Genomic DNA, 18,610 nt, shown 5'->3' on the forward strand with positions numbered 1-18,610 from the left:
GTATTTAATTGTATAATACTCATTAAATTTAATATCATACTTATTAAGTTGGTAATATTGTTATTATGATATTGATACATTGTTTTAAATTAAATTATTAATTTTTAAATTAGCATATTTTTTATTGTCAATTAATTTAATTCATAAATAATAATATTTTAATATTTTTACATAATTTAATATTTTTAAAATAAATAATTATACCGCGATTTGTGTATTGCATTTGGAAGCGTAAGAGAATAATAAAATAAAATTGAGATAATAAATTTTAAATCAAAATTGAGGTAATGTGGTGTTACGCAGTCAGCCTCCATTTGCCGCCAGCGAAACCCTCACCCTTTCCCTCTCCGTCTGTTCGAACATGGCAGCAAACGATGCCGTTCTCCTCCGCTCTTTGGAGCTCCGCCTCCTCCGCTGCTCCATACCATCCAACACTCCCGCACCGCCGCCTTCGCGCACCCAATCCTCGCCCCAGTTCCCTCACCTCCACTCCCTCCTAAACGACGTCGTGATTCTAATAGAATCAGGCGAGTATCTTCAGGCTGTTGCATCCTCCTCCGCTTCTCAAGCCCTATTTTCCAGTCTCCAACTCGACTCGCTGGATTCAGCTCAACGCTTCTACTCCGAGCTGCTGCCCGAGTGCGTCAGCTCGTTTTTTAATGTCAGCGGCAGTGAGGACTCAGTGGAAAAGGGTTATAAAGCACTGCTTGTGATGGCTATCGCGGTTGCTTCTTTGCTTGCCTTCACTCAGTGTAACTTTACTGGGTCAGTCACTTGTGATTTCTCGCGCAGTCGCAGCTTTGTTCGTTTAATTTGATTTTGTGGTCTTAATTATGATGTTTAGCTGTTTTAGTTTTGAGTTTTCGTTGATATGCATGCTTATAGAGAAAGATTGAGACTTTTGAAGCTTAAAGTAGTAGATGATGACGCGACTCTTACTCGTAAGAGAATAAATCGCATTGAACTATTTGATATTGTTAATTTATACTAAATCATACTGAATAAATCATATCTTTAAGTTCTTGATTGTAAAGGGTAAATGGCCATTGAAACAAATGAAAAATGTTTCTAGGTGTAATATTTTTGGAATCTGTGATTGATATCAAATGAGGACCATGAGGTTAATTGATCCTGCAGATAAGTACATGTGATCCTGTTTACTTATTTGATACATGTAATACTTTTCGTACTGAAGTATGCTCAGCTTAAAATAACATTATTGATATGGACATTTTTTAAATATCGAAACATAACAGGTGACAGGCTTCACAAGTCTCAAATCCACGACACTGAAAATAGAGGTATTAGGAAGATTGAGACCAGTCAGTAAATTTAGGTTCTAAACAATTTATTGAATTTTGTTTAGTAGGCACCCTGATGCATAAAAAGAAATCTTGTAAGTCACACTTCTGTAATTTAGCTGGTGAATATTCTAAACTTCGATTGTGTGTCTTTTAGGCCAAAACCCACCTTCGGTTTTGTACTGAAGCATTTATGCAACACTTGGAATCTGCTGCAGCCGAATAACCATAGGGTGTGACAAATAATGCTTTATGGTGATTGTGTATGGATTCATTTTCTGTTCTTTTAACAAGAAAAAACCATATACGACTATATATTTGCTATTTAAAACAGGAAAAAAAAATCTTAGTTACTATTTTTCAATTTTAAGTCACAAGTTTTCAAATGATGACCAGAGTGAGTTTCATTTTCTATTTCTGTGATCTTGTAACAGGCCATCAGTTAATGTTCCTTTGATGCCGCTTGCAAAATTGTCGATCCTTGAGTACCAAAAAGTTGGTGAGGAATGGATGGAGTGGGAAGCATGGGCACACAAGGAACTCATGTCTATTGGCTCTGATCTTTGTGCCAAATTCTCTAACTTGCAGGTATATGTAGCTTCTATTCTTCAAATTGTTTTACTCCTTCGAATTATTTAATGACATCTACATTGTTCAGTGATTCTAAATAATTCTCTTCAATGTCGTGATGCAATGTGTTTCTTTTCGAGTCTTGAGTAAATGTCATTTGTGGTTGGGTAAATAGCTCCATTGGACCATGTGATGATGATCATGCTCATTTAATGAAAGAATAAGTCAATTTGTTGCTATCAGAATTTTTTCCCTGTACCATGTATTCTATTCATTTTATTCCATACATAGAATCAATATTTTATTACAAAAATGTAGGCTTTTAAAAACTTTGAATTTGACTTAAGGTTCAAACAAATATGAAATAAGACAGCGAAAAAGTTGAACATAGTATAACAAGCTTATTACATACTTGCACTCTATATTCTCTGGTGTTTTATTTATTCACAATTATGAGCATAATATATGCCTAGAACTGAATATTATCTGTTGTGTAAAAGTTCTATCTCTTTCTTGTTTGTCTCAATTATTTGTTGTCTTAGTTAAATCCCTTTGTGTTTTTGCCCTACTAAATTTTTGGCTTTATATATTTTACTTGCAGTACTTAATTTTCGGAAAGACTCTTCTGCTAAAGATGAAAGATGCCCTATTTGAAGAAAGTCTTTCTTCCATAGATGGAATAAGAAGCACATCCTGGTGGTTGGCCAGAGCTTTGTTCTTGCATCAGAAATTGTTGGATGAGCGCTCATCTTCTCTTTTTGACCTGTTACAAGTCTGTACCAATGAAAGTTTTTCTTATTTGGGCACCTTGGAGAAGATAGAAGAGTATTGGTCGCCGAATGAAGACTGTTCTACTATACTGTCTACGCTTTGGCTAGAAACAGGGATGCTGGAGCTTTATTATGGACGTGTAGATACTTCCAAGTGAGTCGGCATATTTGTTTTATGTATTTGAATCAACACTTATTCATCCTTGATTGGTAGTTGTTATTATTGTTGATAACGATATGTACAGATGCTATTGACCAGGATGCTATAAGTGAAGGATGTAGCTGTTCAAGTCCCATACATAATAAGCCAAAGACACGCAACCTATATACTAGGAATGAAAACAACCAAAAGATGGAAAAATTAGTAACACTGAATGGTGACATGTCTCGCATAGGGTGGGTGGGTTAGTTGCTGTCAAATACATCAAAACATAGATATACAAGGAAAACAATGTCTTGAATAGTGAATTAGAGATCGTGGTTGGTTCATGTGATGCTATAAATATAACCAAATGCATGTATGATAGTGTTGTCTATTGAGAAAATTTGGTGTTATTAGATGATCGTAGAAAGCTAATAAGAAGTATTCTTGTATGTAGATCATAAAAGACAAAAACTTGTTTGCTTATCTGAAATCCTCTTCTTCTATTTAATGGTATTAGTCTTTTTCACAAACCACGTAAAGAGTGGAGCATGCCTATAGTTTTTCTGTAAATGCTGGCAGATTTTCGATGCATGTTATCTAGTTCCAAAGTATAGTTATATGTTCCAACATATATAAGCTGCTTAATGGATTAGTATATTGGTGATTTGCTATTTGATACTCACAAGCACGAGCTTGTTGATGGCATCAACATCATATATCTGTGCCCCTTTCTTCTCTAGCTGACAGCCTTTCCTTACTTGCCCATCACAATTTCTCTTGAGTCTTGAGCAATAAGAAGTTTACAATCTTTGTATGAGAAATTCTCAAATAATGTCTATGGCTGGTTTTGTTTTTTCTTCATATATTTTATAGCTATCTATTTGATTTAGGTTTGTTTTATTTAAGGGTAATGGAATATCACATCTAATTTAGCCTGCGTAGTCACAGTTTTCCATGATAAATATGTATTTCAGGCGGCACTTTGAATCTGCTGCAGAGGTATCCAACTTTAACTTTTATCTGACTGGCGCTCTGGGATTTCGGACTATGCATCAGGTATGATTTCAGTTTTTCACACGTACCTCATGAAGTTAGATGGAGATTCTTGTTTTTTCTGTATCCACTGATGATTACTGGGTATATAGGTGGAACCAAGAGCACAACTTCGTCTTGTTACTGGAACAAATAATGGAGACATCTCTTTGCCAGTAAGCGCCGAGTCCAGCAGTACTAACAATTCTCCACTTCCCCAATCTTGTGAAACCTATGAAGATTCTGATATATTAATGACCCCTAGATTCGTAGTAGATGAGAGAAACTCTGAAAGTGTTGAGCAGGATGCTAAGCAGCATTCTGTTGCAGCCACTCCATTGACTGCAACACAACAGGCATTAATTCTGGCGCAATGCCTTTTGGTTAAGAAAAGAGCTCGCAATGATGAATTGCAAAGTATGTTGTTCTTTCTTTGAAGCTGTTTGAGATCTATGTTCTTAGTAATTCTTATTTCATTTTTTTTCTTTCACACTTGTCAAAACTGGCAACCTTTACTACCCAATGATGAATTTGTTACGATATCCCACATTGATTCCACATGAAAGTGTGGAATGGTATATAAGAGGGGTCAACCCCTGACCCTTGACCATGATTTTGGGTTAAGTTAGGGCTCCCTAACTTATATGCCTAACAATTTGGTTCAACCTGCCGAATCCGGAAGTTTACGGGAGAGGGCTACTTGGGGAGAGAGGCGACCTGCCTGGGTTAATCGAAGGCTCCCCAGAGTGAGAGGCTGAGAGCTGTCCGTGGACGTCCGGTCTTAATGGAGGATGGATTGTTACGATATCCCACATCGATTCTACACAAAAGTGTGGAATGGTATATAAGAGGGGGGTCAACCCTTACCTTGGACCATGGTTTTAGGTTAAGTTAGGGCTCCCTAACTTATATGCCTAACAGAATTAAATCAGATGATGGTGGAGATTTGTGGTTGCATGTTTTCAACTAATGTCAAGATTCATTTTTTTGGGAAACCTTATTCTTGATGTTCTGTTTCAGAATGGGAAATGGCTCCATATATAGAGGCTATTGATTCTCAAAGTTCATCTCCATTCATGGTAAGATATTTTTTTATTGATTTTGAAAATTTATCTCTATTCTTAGTTAAGCAAAGTATCTCTTTCCCCTATTAAATAAGAGGCTGTTTGGTTGGGAATAATTTCAACCCTAACTGCATTTGTTGCTTTTATGATGAAAGAGAAAAAGGGGCGGTAGTAGTGTTGAAGCGAATTCGTCGGAAAAATTTAAGAGATGAAAAAAGGGGCCAATGTCGAGGCTGTGGTGGTTTCCGGCGGCTAATTTGGCCGTATTCAACAAAGTTGAGAGATGACAAAATTGGGGAAGGGCTTTGTGCTGATTGGAGAAGAGAAAAAGAGACATACAAAAATGAGAGACCTGCATACATTAAAACAAGAAACTATATATAGTCAAATAGAAACCTGCATAAACTAACAAATATATATGCATTTGCAAATATTTTATGTAGTCAAATAACATCTTGCATATAGTAAAACAACATCCAACATAAATTATCTACTACACATGCATAAGCCACGCATATTTTGGGGTATGCATTTATTGTGAAAACTGTGAGAACCTGCACTAAACATATATGTTACTGCAGCCTATGAGTAACTGCATTGAACCTATAAGTAATTCGTGATATTTGCTGAGTGTAGAATCCAGTTATAGGTTCAGTGCAGAGTTGTTGCAGTTCTCACAATAAGAAGTTTTTATTTGAACCACTCTCTCTCTCTCTCTCTATATATATATATATATATATATATATAGGTCTCATGCTTGCATTGACTAAAAATTAATATCTTACATCAATTTGATTGTCTGGAGAACTGTAAATTGCTTAGAGTATGCTGAGGGTTTATGTGATGCGCCCTTTTTATACTTATTCAGTTGTATTTGCATCCATATTGCAAATTCTCCTTAAAATAATAGTAAAGGTAAACAATTAATGGCTCTCAAAAAAAAAAAGATACACAATTAAACATATTAATGCTTGCCTAGCATTTTTTTGCTTTTCCTCTTTTGTGACTTTGAGGATCACATCCCTTTGTCACAGTCGTCAAGTATGACATTTATATCTTAACTGGTTCTTGACTTGCTAATCACGATCTGAATATTTTAATTTTCCAGCTTCAGTGTTTCTGTAATTTATTGCGTGTCCGGTGGGAATCAAGTCGTAGTAGAACAAAGCAGCGATCATTGATGATGATGGAACAACTGGTATATTTTGTCTCATTATTCTTGCCAATCTCACATTTATATTCCATGTTATCATCAATAACACCTGTCACTCTATCCTTCCTGCATATGGCTTCTTAGGATATATGAATATGAGTATGCAAGTACATTATTTTCCATTTTCTATATCATGTCGACAGTGGTAAACAATTAATTTTTGAGAACAATGTATATCTACCAACTTTTTATTTAATTTACTTTTTTAGAAAAGTCTACCAAGTTTTCTTGAACATATGGAAGGAACTTTCTTATGCCTATTAGTCCTTATGGGGCATTTACTATTAGCGATTAGCCCAGATAGATAAAAATAGTATAGGCTAATCCATTGTTTACTAAGATGGATTGAAACTTTGGGATATCCCAAGGCCCTTGATAATTTCTATCATTTGAGCTAATTTTGTTTGATTCATATTCCATTGCAACGGTGAGATTGGAGATATCCTAGTAATGATGATAAAAATACTTAATCATGTAACTTATCATTCATGAAAAGTCATGTGCTGTGAATTTTAAATAAAAATGAGATGGGTAGCATAGCTGACCAATTCAAACACAATATTGAGTTGTTTGTTTAAGAAACAAGGGAATATGGCTATCAAGAAAATATTCTGAGAAGGGAAACCCTCTATTGTTCAGTTTTAATGGATGTAAATTTCAATTAAGTTTATCAACATGAATTATGTGTAAAGTTCTGCCCATTTGCTTGCATAACAATAAGTGTTAATTGTTGCAATGATCATTATTATGGATAATCAGTGCATGCTTTTTGATTGTAGTAAGTATTTCAATCCTGGACTAACATTGCCTGCAATCATCTATTCACTATTGTCCTATGACAGGTGGAAGGTGTATACAACCATTCTCCTGGAGTTGCTGCAAGATTATATTACTGCTTTGGAATGAATATGCCTCCGATTCCTGCACTGCGCAAGTATGCTGCTTTCTTACTTTGTTAGGGCAATCCTTTCTTCTTTTAGCTGAAAGGAAAGGATTATGCGAAATCTATACCTATCACATTGCAGTATCCTGCATTTTAGATAATTTCTTGCTATATGACCGTCATTGAACTCTTTCTCAGGGAATATGGTGATCTTTTGGTCAGTTGTGGCTTGATTGGGGAGGCTCTTAAAATTTATGAGGATCTTGAGCTATGGGATAATCTGATATACTGTTACCAGTTAATGGATAAGAAAGCAGCAGCTGTTGAACTCATCAAGAAGCGCCTATCTGAGAAGCCATCTGACCCAAGGTTATGGTGCTCTCTTGGTGATGTTACAAATGACGATGCTTCCTATGAGAAGGCCCTTGAAGTCTCGGGTAGGCGTTCTGCAAGAGCATATCGATCTCTTGCTCGCTCTGCCTACAACCGAGGAGAGTATGAGAAGTCAAAAATCTTATGGGAGTCTGCTATGGGTTTGAATTCCTTGTATCCAGATGGCTGGTTCGCGCTTGGTGCTGCTGCGTTAAAGTCTAGGGATGTTGATAAAGCACTGGATGGTTTCACACGTGCAGTTCAACTTGATCCTGAAAATGGGGAGGCTTGGAATAATATTGCTTGTTTACATATGGTCAAAAAGAGAAGCAAGGAGGCTTTCATTGCATTTAAAGAAGCATTAAAGCTGAAGCGAGAGAGCTGGCAAATGTGGGAGAACTATAGCCAAGTTGCTGTTGATGTTGGAAACTTAAGCCAGGCAATGGAAGCTTTGCAAAAGGTGCTGGACCTGACTAATAAGAAAAGATTCGACTCTGGGTTGTTGGAAAGAATTATGCTCGAAATTGAAGGACGCAAATTGGTTACTCAGTCAGAATCTAATGTACCAAATAGTGATAGCAGTAATACTGACCCTGTTAATGTTAGCTCAAATGTTACTGCTAATGCCAATGGAACAAATGGTTTGCAAATTGACTCTGCCAGAAGTCGGGAAACTGAGCACCTGATCGAATTGATTGGGAAAATCTTAAGACAGATTGTTCAAAGTGGTGGAAATGGTGAGATATGGGGACTATATGCAAGGTGGCACAAACTGAAAGGAGATCTAGCAATGTGCTCCGAGGCTCTGCTTAAGCAAGTTAGATCATACCAAGGATCTGATTTGTGGAAGGACAAAGATCGGTTTGTGAAATTTGCAAATGCTTCCTTGGAACTGTGCAAGGTGTATCAAGAACTTGCTTCGCGTGGCAACAGCCGTAGAGAACTGTTTGCTGCCGAGATGCATTTGAAGAGTACAATAAAACAAGCTATAGATTTTTCCGACACTAAAGAATACAGAGATGTTGTAGCTTGTCTTGAAGACATTCAAGGGGCACTTAAAGCTACGTCCTTGCCTGGTGCATGAAGCTTCTACTCAGCCTTCTCCGGTTGCTTTACGTGCACATTACTCATGTGTGACTGGAGGACTAAGATGGTGTTTGAAGGCCTCGGGCGCGTCTCTGAGCCTGTGAACAGATGAGTCCCTCCAACTTAACTCCCTTTCGAATCATATGATAGATCTGGACTTGGAGCACCTACAATGTTGTATACAATCTCCTTATAAAGCAGCACTACATGATTTTGAGTTACCTTTATATACATACTTGTAGGGGAGTTTTGTTTTTATTTTTGCTTAGGCTTTTGGCTGAAAAATGTGAATGTATTTTGAACTCTGAAACTTACTTTTAGAAAGAATAGGATAGGATGGGTGTAGAATATGATAAACCTTTTTATTTTCAGGGAAATGATAACTTTCATATTCAAGATTTGGAGTTTCTTAGATAATATTGTATGATAAGTTAAAGATTTATTGTGATGACATTTTTTTTTTTAGAAACAGTGATTACATTTATTTTGCTTATGTGAATGAGTAAATAGCTGTTTAAGATTATCATCGGGAAAGCCATTTTTTTCCTCTTCAAATATAATTTGTTACAATCGTTACAATAAACAACATACAATTAAAACCAACACAATCATTGCACTGGTAGTACATTAACTCACGCAACCAAAATTTCATACTCCCTACGTCCCCAAAATAAGTTCCTTTTTGGGGACTGGGGACGACACAAATTTTAAAGAAAAATAATAAAGTGTATTGATAGTGGAAAAAAATACTCCATCCGTCCTCAAAATAAGTTTCTCTTTGGGGACGGCACGAGTTTTAAGGAAAAGTGGTAAAGTATATTGATAGTGGAGAAAAATATATTATAATTAGTATTGAGAGTAGTGAAAAGGTGAAAAAGTGTTATAATTAGTATTGAGAGTGGTGAAAAAGTGAAAAGTAAGAATAAATAAAGTATTATTAGTGGTGGGGTAGTTGTCCAAAAATGGAAAGAAAGAAAAAGGAACTTATTTGGGGGACGTCCCAAAAAGGAAAAAGAGGAACTTACTTCAGGGACGAAGGGAGTATGTTATACTCCCTCCGTCCGCCAAAAGTATTCCACAATTACTATATTTGGCGTCCGCAAAAAGTATTCCACTTTCCTTTTTAAGCCATGGTCCCACCATCCACCTTTATATTTTATCCTTACAAACACTCTTTATTTACAAAAAACCCACCCCAAATTCAATCTCAACCACACATCTCATAAAGTGGTGGGGCCCTTTCTCCACTACATCAACATCATCACACATTTTATTAAACTCCGTGCCCGGCCAAAGTGGAATACTTTTGGCGGACGGAGTGAGTAATTAGTATGAGTAGTGGTGAAAAGATAAAAAAATGTTATAATTAGTATTGAGAGTGGTGAAAAAGTGAAAAGTAAGAATAAATAAAGTATTATTAGTGGTGGAGCAGTTGTCCAAAAATGGAAAGAAAAAAAGAGGAACTTATTTAGGGGACGTCCCAAAAAAGAAAAAGAGGAACTTATTTCAGAGACGAAGGGAGTATAATTTATGTATCGGGTATACAATTAAAACTAGTTTCTCAAAAAAAAAAAAAAAAAAAATCCCAAATATTGACCATGCTTGTAAACTATACCAGAGTAAAATAACTTTTCAAATGCCATGTGCCTAATTCAAAATGGAAAAAAATTGTTTTTGAAATAAGAAAAGGTTTTAAAAATGAATGAAGTGAAAGCCTGCCTAACACTATCATCATATTCGTATCAAATTCGAGTATCGAGTTCAGATTCTAACAAGCCTTTTTGATCTGTATTACAGAATCGGACATTTCAAAGTTTGAACAAAGTTAATTACGAGACAAAAATGCCCCCAAATAATATTTAAAAATAAATAAATAAATAAATAATACGACAATCATCACTTGACGAACGACTTCTGCAGCAGAAACCCAGAACAGAAGGTGAGAAACACAGAAAATGGAGCCGCGCTTCCGCTCTCTACTGCTCCTCCTTCTCCCGCCGCTCCTCAATTTTCTCTCTCTGAATCCAGTCTGCGGAAGCGGCGGCGGCGCCACCGGAGTCATCAAAGTGAATTACAAATTCGCCGGCTCCGACGCCAGTCTCAGCACCCTCAGAGCTCACGATGATATCCGCCACCTCTCCATTCTCGCCGGCGTCGACCTGCCCCTCGGTGGAACCGGTCGTCCTGACGCGTCCGGGTGAGCTGTTCCACCTTACTTCTTTTCATTTTGTGATTTCCTTTCGCTTTCGAATAGAGGAGGCGATGGTGTTAGTTTCACGTGCTGGAATTTGGTGGTGATTGTTTCCAGTTCAATGGAGCAAATTGTTTTGGTGATTTTATGTTTGCGAAGTCTGGTTTATAATTAGAATGGGTAATTTTGGTAGTTTGTTTATTTGAATGTGGTGGATTTTTATTCTCATCGTGAATTGATGCTTGATTTCAGTGTAATTCGTGGAATTGTGATTTCCAAACTACGCTGGATCTTGGCAAACAAAATTCTGGTTTTAATTTTTTTTCTGAAGTTTTTAGTTTTCTATTGTTTTCTTTTGCTCTTTAGGAAATTGCATGTTTCCTGAGTAGTTTGTGCTTTACTGTTGTAGTGTCAAATGTTTGTGTATCAGTTAGTCAATTCAGAGTTGGATATTGTATATGTGTATAAGGTGAATTTGCTACTTTGCCAATTGATGGGAGTTTATGAAAACCATGATTGTTATTCTCGGCTGAATCCAAGGAATAATTGGATTGTAAAGGGGGTCTGAGATGGAATGTTGTACTGTTTTCTTATGTACGCACTAATCATGTCTGCATGTGTAAGTTACAAATTGCACTATATATACAATGATGCATAGTTGTCTATGGGCTCTACTTTTGCCCAAGTTTATATGGTATGATAGGCTTGTGTTATCTTGAGATCAATTCCACCACTGATTTCTGCAAATAATGTGAACCAATATGAGATAACTTACATGTGAATGTACAAGATCATTTGGTCTCGCACAAGCATGATCACATGCCAATAGTCAGCTTTGCACTAATAAGATGCTAACTATTTGACAATTAATGTTTCTATTAATCAGTTTGCAAAGTATTATGTGTTTCTTCAAGTTACTTGAAATGTTGTTATTTATTCATGGAATATGATTTTTGAACATTCTCCTTCAGAAAGATAAAAATGAAAAGCAATTGGTATAATTTCTAAGCTCTGCACATGAGTGCCAAATCTCACAGCATTCTTCTTGCTTATGTATTTGATGGCACAGGCTCTACTATGCTAAAATAGGCATTGGAACACCGTCAAAAGATTATTATGTGCAGGTTGACACTGGAACTGATATAACTTGGGTTAACTGCATTCAGTGCCATCAATGCCCCCGACGAGGCTACCATGGTGTATGATCCGACCCTCAATTGTATCCTATGTACTTTGGGTCTAGGATGAGGTTTTAGTGGTCTTAATACAGTAGAATTCCTTCATCTCTGGTTATCTTGTGATTGAATTTATGTTTTGGCAGATAGAACTTCCACTCTACAATCCAAAAGATTCTCTTACTGGAAAACTAGTGTCATGTGATCAAGATTTTTGTAAAGAGATTGGTGGAGGCTTATCAGGTTGCAATGCTAATTCATCATGCTTGTATACTGAGGTTTATGGAGATGGGAGCTATACCATAGGATACTTTGTTGAGGATGTTGTCCAGTATGATCGAATCTCTGGAGATTTGCAAACAAAATCGGCAAATGGAAGTGTTATTTTTGGGTATGTTATTGTTTTTTTATGACTATGGCATAATTTGGACGCCTAGGGGCTGCAATAATCAGTTAGCTGTGAAAGCAATGTTTACATTGATTGCCTTGAAATGATTTTGAAATTAGTTCATGATTATTTCCTTTTTGATGTTCGGTATATAATTTCTCCGTAATCTCATGATTCTCTCTGCTGTAAATGGTGGTTCTTGCTCGTGCTATTATGCATATGATAGGAAATTATGATTTCATTATCTGTTGCAGTTATGTCTCGAAATGAGGAGTAATTCCATCTCATGGCTGTACATGCAAATGCTATATAATAAACTGTTGTATTCGCTGTATTCCTATCTTTGTGAAGATTTCTTGTATATAAGACTTAGTATGTTCTCACTTTAGGCAATAATTAAGTGAAGCCTTTTTGAGCAGATGTGGTGCCCAACAATCTGGAGATCTGGGGCCATCGGATGATGCACTTAATGGAATACTGGGTTTTGGAAAATCTAACTCATCGATGCTCTCACAGCTAGCTTCGTCTGGAAGAGTGAAAAAGATGTTTGCTCATTGCTTAGATGGTGTGAATGGTGGAGGTATCTTTGCTATTGGGCATGTGGTTCAACCACAAGTAAATACGACACCCCTGGTGTCAAACCAGTATGTCAGATCCATAGCTTCGACATATGAATTTTATCTTTGTCCTTCAATCCATTTTTTTGGTAGTAAGCTGTTGATTTTATGTACATGAGTCTTTGTTGGATTATCAAGTAAGCCTTTACTAAGATCTGATAGAGATAATGGAGGGCGGGGTTGTAATTTTGGCAAATGATTCACACTATCTGTTTTTTCAAAAAAAACAAAGAAAAAAAAGAAGCAGCTGTTGACCATACATGTTTTTTTACAACTCATCCTCAATATAGTACTCCCTCCGTCCCAAACGAAATGTCCTATTTCTTTTCGGCACGGAGATTAAGAAATGTGTATAAAGTAGATAAAGTGGGTTGTTGGAAATTATTTAAATATTAAGTATAGAGAGAGAGTGTATTGCCAAAAAAAGAAATAGGACATTTCGTTTGGGACAGCCCAAAAAGGAAAACAGGACATTTCGTTTGGGACGGAGGGAGTATTAAACTAGGTCTGGGAGCAAGATAGAGCATATCCTGCAAGATTAAACAAAATCTAGGGAGTGGTTTGCTCTGAAATATTGTTTTGCAGTACTTTGAACTTATCTATTGAGACAACTCTACAAGTGATTCATTCTGTACTGGTCTGCACTTTAAAAGAACTCGGCGTTGGTACTTGATTGTCTTCTGTTGTTTCCTGTTTACAAAACACTCCACTTATTGTTATCTTTATAATGTTAACGTCAACCTCTTGTGTTGTTATTTACTTCTTTCTCTTAAAGCAGTTATTTTATGAAATTGTAGGCCACATTACAATGTCAATATGACTGGAATCCAAGTGGGTCATGATTTCCTGAATCTGACTACAGATATCTATATGGCAGACAAGAGGGGAGCAATAATTGACAGTGGTACCACATTAGCATATCTGCCACAAGTGATTTATGAACCACTAGTGAAAAAGGTATCTCACTTGCTACAGTTTCCGTGATAAGCACTCTGATTGCCAAATATGATGGAGGGAAGCTTACCCTTTTGTCCTTTATAATTGCTAGATACTCTCCTGGCAGATGGATCTGAAATTGCAATTGCTTCACGATCAATACACTTGCTTCGATTTTTCTGGCAGGTAGTATCCATTGTTAATGCTCTCTTGAATGAGTCAAACCTCAGTTGATGCTAGTGGTCATTATTTGGTAGTGATTTATAAGGTGTCTGTACTTAATAGCTCTCAAGTCACTTGTCTCTTTTGGTTGATGGTCATTGACTGTAATTTATATAGCTCTCAAATTCGTAATTTCCTTTTATTTGACCCTTGACACTTCTAACTTGTTCACATTTCCCTGGCATATGATATGATCTTATTAGGTTCTTTACGTTCGCTCTTCAAATTGATATTACCTCTGATTTGGTTTTGATAATCTTTAAGGCAGAAATTATTGAAAACATAGCCATTTGCAATTTTAGATATCTACCCTTTCAACACTGTTTGACATAATTTATTTTTAATGTAAAGAGATTGAATGGCCTTTATATTTGACTCCTTTACTTTCCATCACTAATATAGCATACAATATTGGGTCAAGAACCTATGTCTAGTTTCGGCCTTCTGGGAAATAAGTATTTTGAAGTGAAATAAAGTTCTGTTAAATCTCTTGTCTAATTGTCAGCAATTTGAAGCCTTCTATTTTCTTGCAATCGCTGGAAGCTTAGATGACTAACTATATATTAAGTTTACTGTATATGACATTACTGTTTAAAATAACTTCAGAATGTATGTATCTTAAGGTGTTACATTTCTTATGAAGTTTGTGGTAGGACTAGAGATGAAATCTTTGCCATGTCTGATTGTGTCTTTTATTTAAGTGCTAGTCCATCTTTTTGCAATATAACATTCTGATGCATAATGTTTGAAGTATCCTGCTAAACGAAATGTGTTTCTATTTCTTATACAAATTTCGGTTTGAAGAATTTGAATATGTAGAGTCATTGTTGTATGCTACTGCTGGATGGTTCTCATTTCTAAATGATGTACAACACATGAAATCCTCAGCAGTCATATCTATGGTCACTCAAAAGTTTACCTTTTCGTTAGCTCTCCTTGTAGTTAATGCTTCTTTATAACTTTATCTTCACTTGTTGTAGTGTTGATGATGGATTTCCAACTGTGACCCTCCATTTTCAAAATTCACTTACGTTGATGGTTTATCCCCATGAGTATCTGTTCCCATTTGTAAGTACATTATGTTATACAAGTACAACATGCCTATTATCTTTTATTTACTTTAATATCTGTATAAATATTTGTAATATAAATTGTTTATAAAGTTCTTCCTCGATACCAATCCCTTACTCCAGTGCGCATGTCTACCTAACCCTCATACACTCTTCTTCTCCCTCAAATCCCCAATCACTTTAAAAGCACATTCCTCTACCACCTCTTGACGACAAACTTTCTGTGACAAGCCTGTAATGAAGCAATTAGTAGTTTCACAAGCAATCTGCCCACCTTTGAGCCTCCATATTTCTCCCAACCTCCAACTCAAGCCACGGGCAAGTAATCTTCAATCTCCAGTATGTAGAAACAGTTGCAATTTTTGTGTACATGGTTTCCAAGTCAACACCTACTCCCCTTTTACAATATGTTTAAACAAGAAAGAATATAAGAAAATTGACAAAGAACAACATGGTGGTTGTTTACCATTTTAGGGCCAATGGTTTGATAGGCTATGAAGATCTATGATTATTATTTGTTGTTTTGTTTTTAGAGGTTGAGAATTATAATTGTATATCTAGTATGTTACTCAAGATCTAGAGAAAAGTTTCTTTGTCTTAACTATTTTTGATGGCCTGCAAACTGAAATCTGCTTTTTCTACTACCCCTCCATTTTTCTTGTTATATCTGAGCAGGAAGACTTGATGTGCATTGGTTGGCAAAACAGTGGCTTGGAGTCCCAGGATAAAAAGAATATTACACTTTTAGGAGGTAGGACCTTGCAATCTTTATCATCATTCCATTTAGATTAAAAAAATATTTATTTTGTTTGTCTCTCTTGAAGGAGCTCATAAACATGTCGCCAACATTTTCTAAGCAAAAGCTGCTCAATGTACCTTAGAATTTGTTGTTTGATTTGTTGCTTTGATGCTATGATGAAATGCTGAAATCTTTTCCATCCATTGCTAAATATGAAGAAGTTTACTTGATTGAATGCAGTGAGATTTCTTTGGTCCTCAGGTTTTCCTGTAGTCTTATATTCTGTACCGTGACTGTTGTTATTTTATTTCTGACGTATCAAGCAGCATGACGTAAGAAATTTTTCTCAATTATTTAACAGCTAAGCCTTTTTCACAAAATTGCAGTCTTAACATCCAAACTTTCTAAATTCCAAGATGTCATTCCTCACATGGGTTTTGCTGTTTTGCTACTCTTGGCCAATATGAAACTATTCACTGTGTCAGAGTGCTATATTTTCTGGTAACGTTTTCAGTTTTGAATTTAGCTTTGGTCTAATTTTGGCAGATCTGGTTCTTGCCAACAAGCTGGTCCTTTATGATCTAGAAAAGCAAGCAATTGGATGGACTGAGTATAACTGTAAGTGTTATAAGCATACATTATTATCTTTTCGAGCCTTTGGTTTGACCTGATTCTTGAGACCAATGTTTCGTCCTTTGTGATGGTTGCTCTGTTGAATGTTCGTCAGGCTCCTCGAGTATCCAAATAAAGGATGAAATCACTGGTTCAGTACATCTCGTGGGAGCTCACTTTCTGTCTCGTGGTTGCAAATTCAGCCCTCGTGTTGTATTTCTCTTACTGATGATCGCTCTTTTGCATGGTTTGATACAATGACTACTTCCATTGAACGAAAACAGCTCAGTATAGGAAACACTTAATAGTGGAAGAGATTATTGGAGTAAATGACCACAAAACTTCAGCCTAAAATGTGCATAATAATCTCAGAAATTGGCTAAGCTTACAGTAATATTACAACAGTGAATTGTAGCTCATTGCTAGAATACGATTTACGTTTTTGTAGGCATTACATTACATGGTGTAAATAGTTATTTGTACAGATGAGCTTAAGGTGGTTATAATATATGCATCCTATATCATATTGAGATGTAAAACTGCGACGGATTTGAGATTCCCAGAGGCCATGGCTTCTTCTGAAACAGAGCTTGCGTGATTTCTAGATGAAATCCTCTGCTACAAATCCATCATTTGAAAGGTAACTCTTGAAATCTGTCAGATTAGATGCGACTTTGGTTTTTATTGAACAATTGTTGCTATCACTCTAATTATGAATTGATGATGCATGTTGGCCTGCATTGTTACAGTAAGGTGTCATGCCAAATATTCGTCCGAATTTTCATGGAGTTGCCTATTATTCAATGTATAATTTGCGAAGTTGAACTTAAATAATAACCTTACAAATTACAAGATAAATGGATCTAGTATACAAACCTTTTCTTTTTTGGGTAATGTCATCAAGGTTAGCATTGTTTGGAAGTGAATAAGAGTTCAGGTTTTATATAATTTGAGAGTGAGTGAGACCATTTTACTTAAATTTTGTTTAAATAATACTTATATTCAGTAATATTAATATCTTGATTAATTTTTTGGACTTTCAAGTTGGGTATAAGTGCAAAATGTTAAATAAAACAATATTTGTAGTTTGCTTAATTTTGTGAGCTGTATAAAGAAAAAATGTGGTTGGAACAGAATTGCTAAGACAAAGTGTATCCAAATTTTGTTTGGTCGTGTAATTATGTGTGAGAAACTGAGAATAAAGCCTAATCAAATTTGAGATGATCCGAAACTAATAGGTCCATCCTCTAGTAATGGTCCAAATGCTAAAGAAATCATATCATTAAACACCTATCCTATTTGACTTACGATTATTTATACAAAGAGTGTGCATATAAGTTCTCACCCATCTATTATTATCATACGTGAAATCATACTTGTTTAGCTGATATTATTGTTTGGTGATAGTTTTAGCCTGATGAATATATTAATATATTAGTCGATTCCCAAAAATTAAATTTGTTTCGAACTTTAGTGCATATTTTTGGTGTCGAAGAACATAATTGACACTATTTCGTGTTTGAGATAATAAATCGGTTTTGCTTGATTATTAAATTGAGGTTTATTATAAAGTGAAAAAGAAAAAACATCCCTTGAAAGCACAAGATGCAGACTAAGGGCACAAAACTTAAAAAGCGAAGGAGAACAACTCAAAAAGGGAAGTCAGGATCATTATCCAAATCATCCGACCAACGCCTATGGACGACATTATTCATTGCAATCATACTAGGCCTATTGGTGACGTCAACCACAAACTCCCTCGGCTTGTTACCCATTTCTTCCGCATTCCTGAGACGACTTTTAATACAACCTTCCGGAATTGCATGTATAGGCTCTCGTCCCTTTACCGAACCCTTTGGACGACCACGTCCGCGCTTCTGCTCCGAGAGTAACTGCATCCCCTGATTAACTTGCTCCTCTAACCTAATAATACGACTCGCCATGTCATCCGGAGAAGAAATTGATTTATTATCAAAATCAACTTCCTTAATCGGCGAATTAACCCGCTGGCTCGCTGAATCTTCTGCCCCAACTACCGGTTGTTGCTCTACTACAGCTCCACTATTCGTTCCAGAATCCAACTCCAAAGTTCCCTCTACATTCGAGCCCTCCTTATTACTAGTCTTGTCCGTGTGAGGCGACCCATCATTTTCTTCCTCATGTAAAGGCTCTGCTTCATAATTGGAGTCCGCAATGATAGTCTCCTCCACTTCCTCTTCCTCAT

The 18,610-nt window shown here is 36.2% G+C and overlaps 2 protein-coding genes across 2 annotated transcripts; both read left to right on the forward strand.

Annotated features, from left to right (window-relative positions):
- The first annotated feature begins 285 nt into the window (after positions 1 to 285).
- Positions 286 to 8,898, forward strand: LOC130997822 (uncharacterized). The gene is made up of 9 exons (XM_057923262.1): positions 286 to 765; positions 1,736 to 1,889; positions 2,473 to 2,795; positions 3,761 to 3,842; positions 3,932 to 4,235; positions 4,839 to 4,897; positions 5,991 to 6,080; positions 6,938 to 7,029; positions 7,177 to 8,898. The coding sequence occupies exons 1-9, from the start codon at positions 362 to 364 to the stop codon at positions 8,432 to 8,434; spliced, it is 2,766 nt and encodes a 921-aa protein (XP_057779245.1). The 5' UTR covers positions 286 to 361; the 3' UTR covers positions 8,435 to 8,898.
- Positions 8,899 to 10,267: 1,369 nt separating this feature from the next.
- On the forward strand, positions 10,268 to 16,910 carry LOC130997835 (aspartic proteinase 36-like). Its single transcript, XM_057923269.1, has 10 exons — positions 10,268 to 10,633; positions 11,697 to 11,826; positions 11,949 to 12,193; positions 12,610 to 12,834; positions 13,605 to 13,764; positions 13,856 to 13,929; positions 14,946 to 15,033; positions 15,711 to 15,786; positions 16,321 to 16,392; positions 16,502 to 16,910. Exons 1-10 carry the CDS (start codon positions 10,392 to 10,394, stop codon positions 16,645 to 16,647), a joined length of 1,458 nt encoding a protein of 485 aa, XP_057779252.1. The 5' UTR covers positions 10,268 to 10,391; the 3' UTR covers positions 16,648 to 16,910.
- Positions 16,911 to 18,610: the final 1,700 nt, after the last annotated feature.

The sequence above is a fragment of the Salvia miltiorrhiza genome, chromosome 1 (assembly GCF_028751815.1).
Source record: "Salvia miltiorrhiza cultivar Shanhuang (shh) chromosome 1, IMPLAD_Smil_shh, whole genome shotgun sequence".
In the NCBI taxonomy this organism is placed as follows: Eukaryota; Viridiplantae; Streptophyta; class Magnoliopsida; order Lamiales; family Lamiaceae; genus Salvia; species Salvia miltiorrhiza.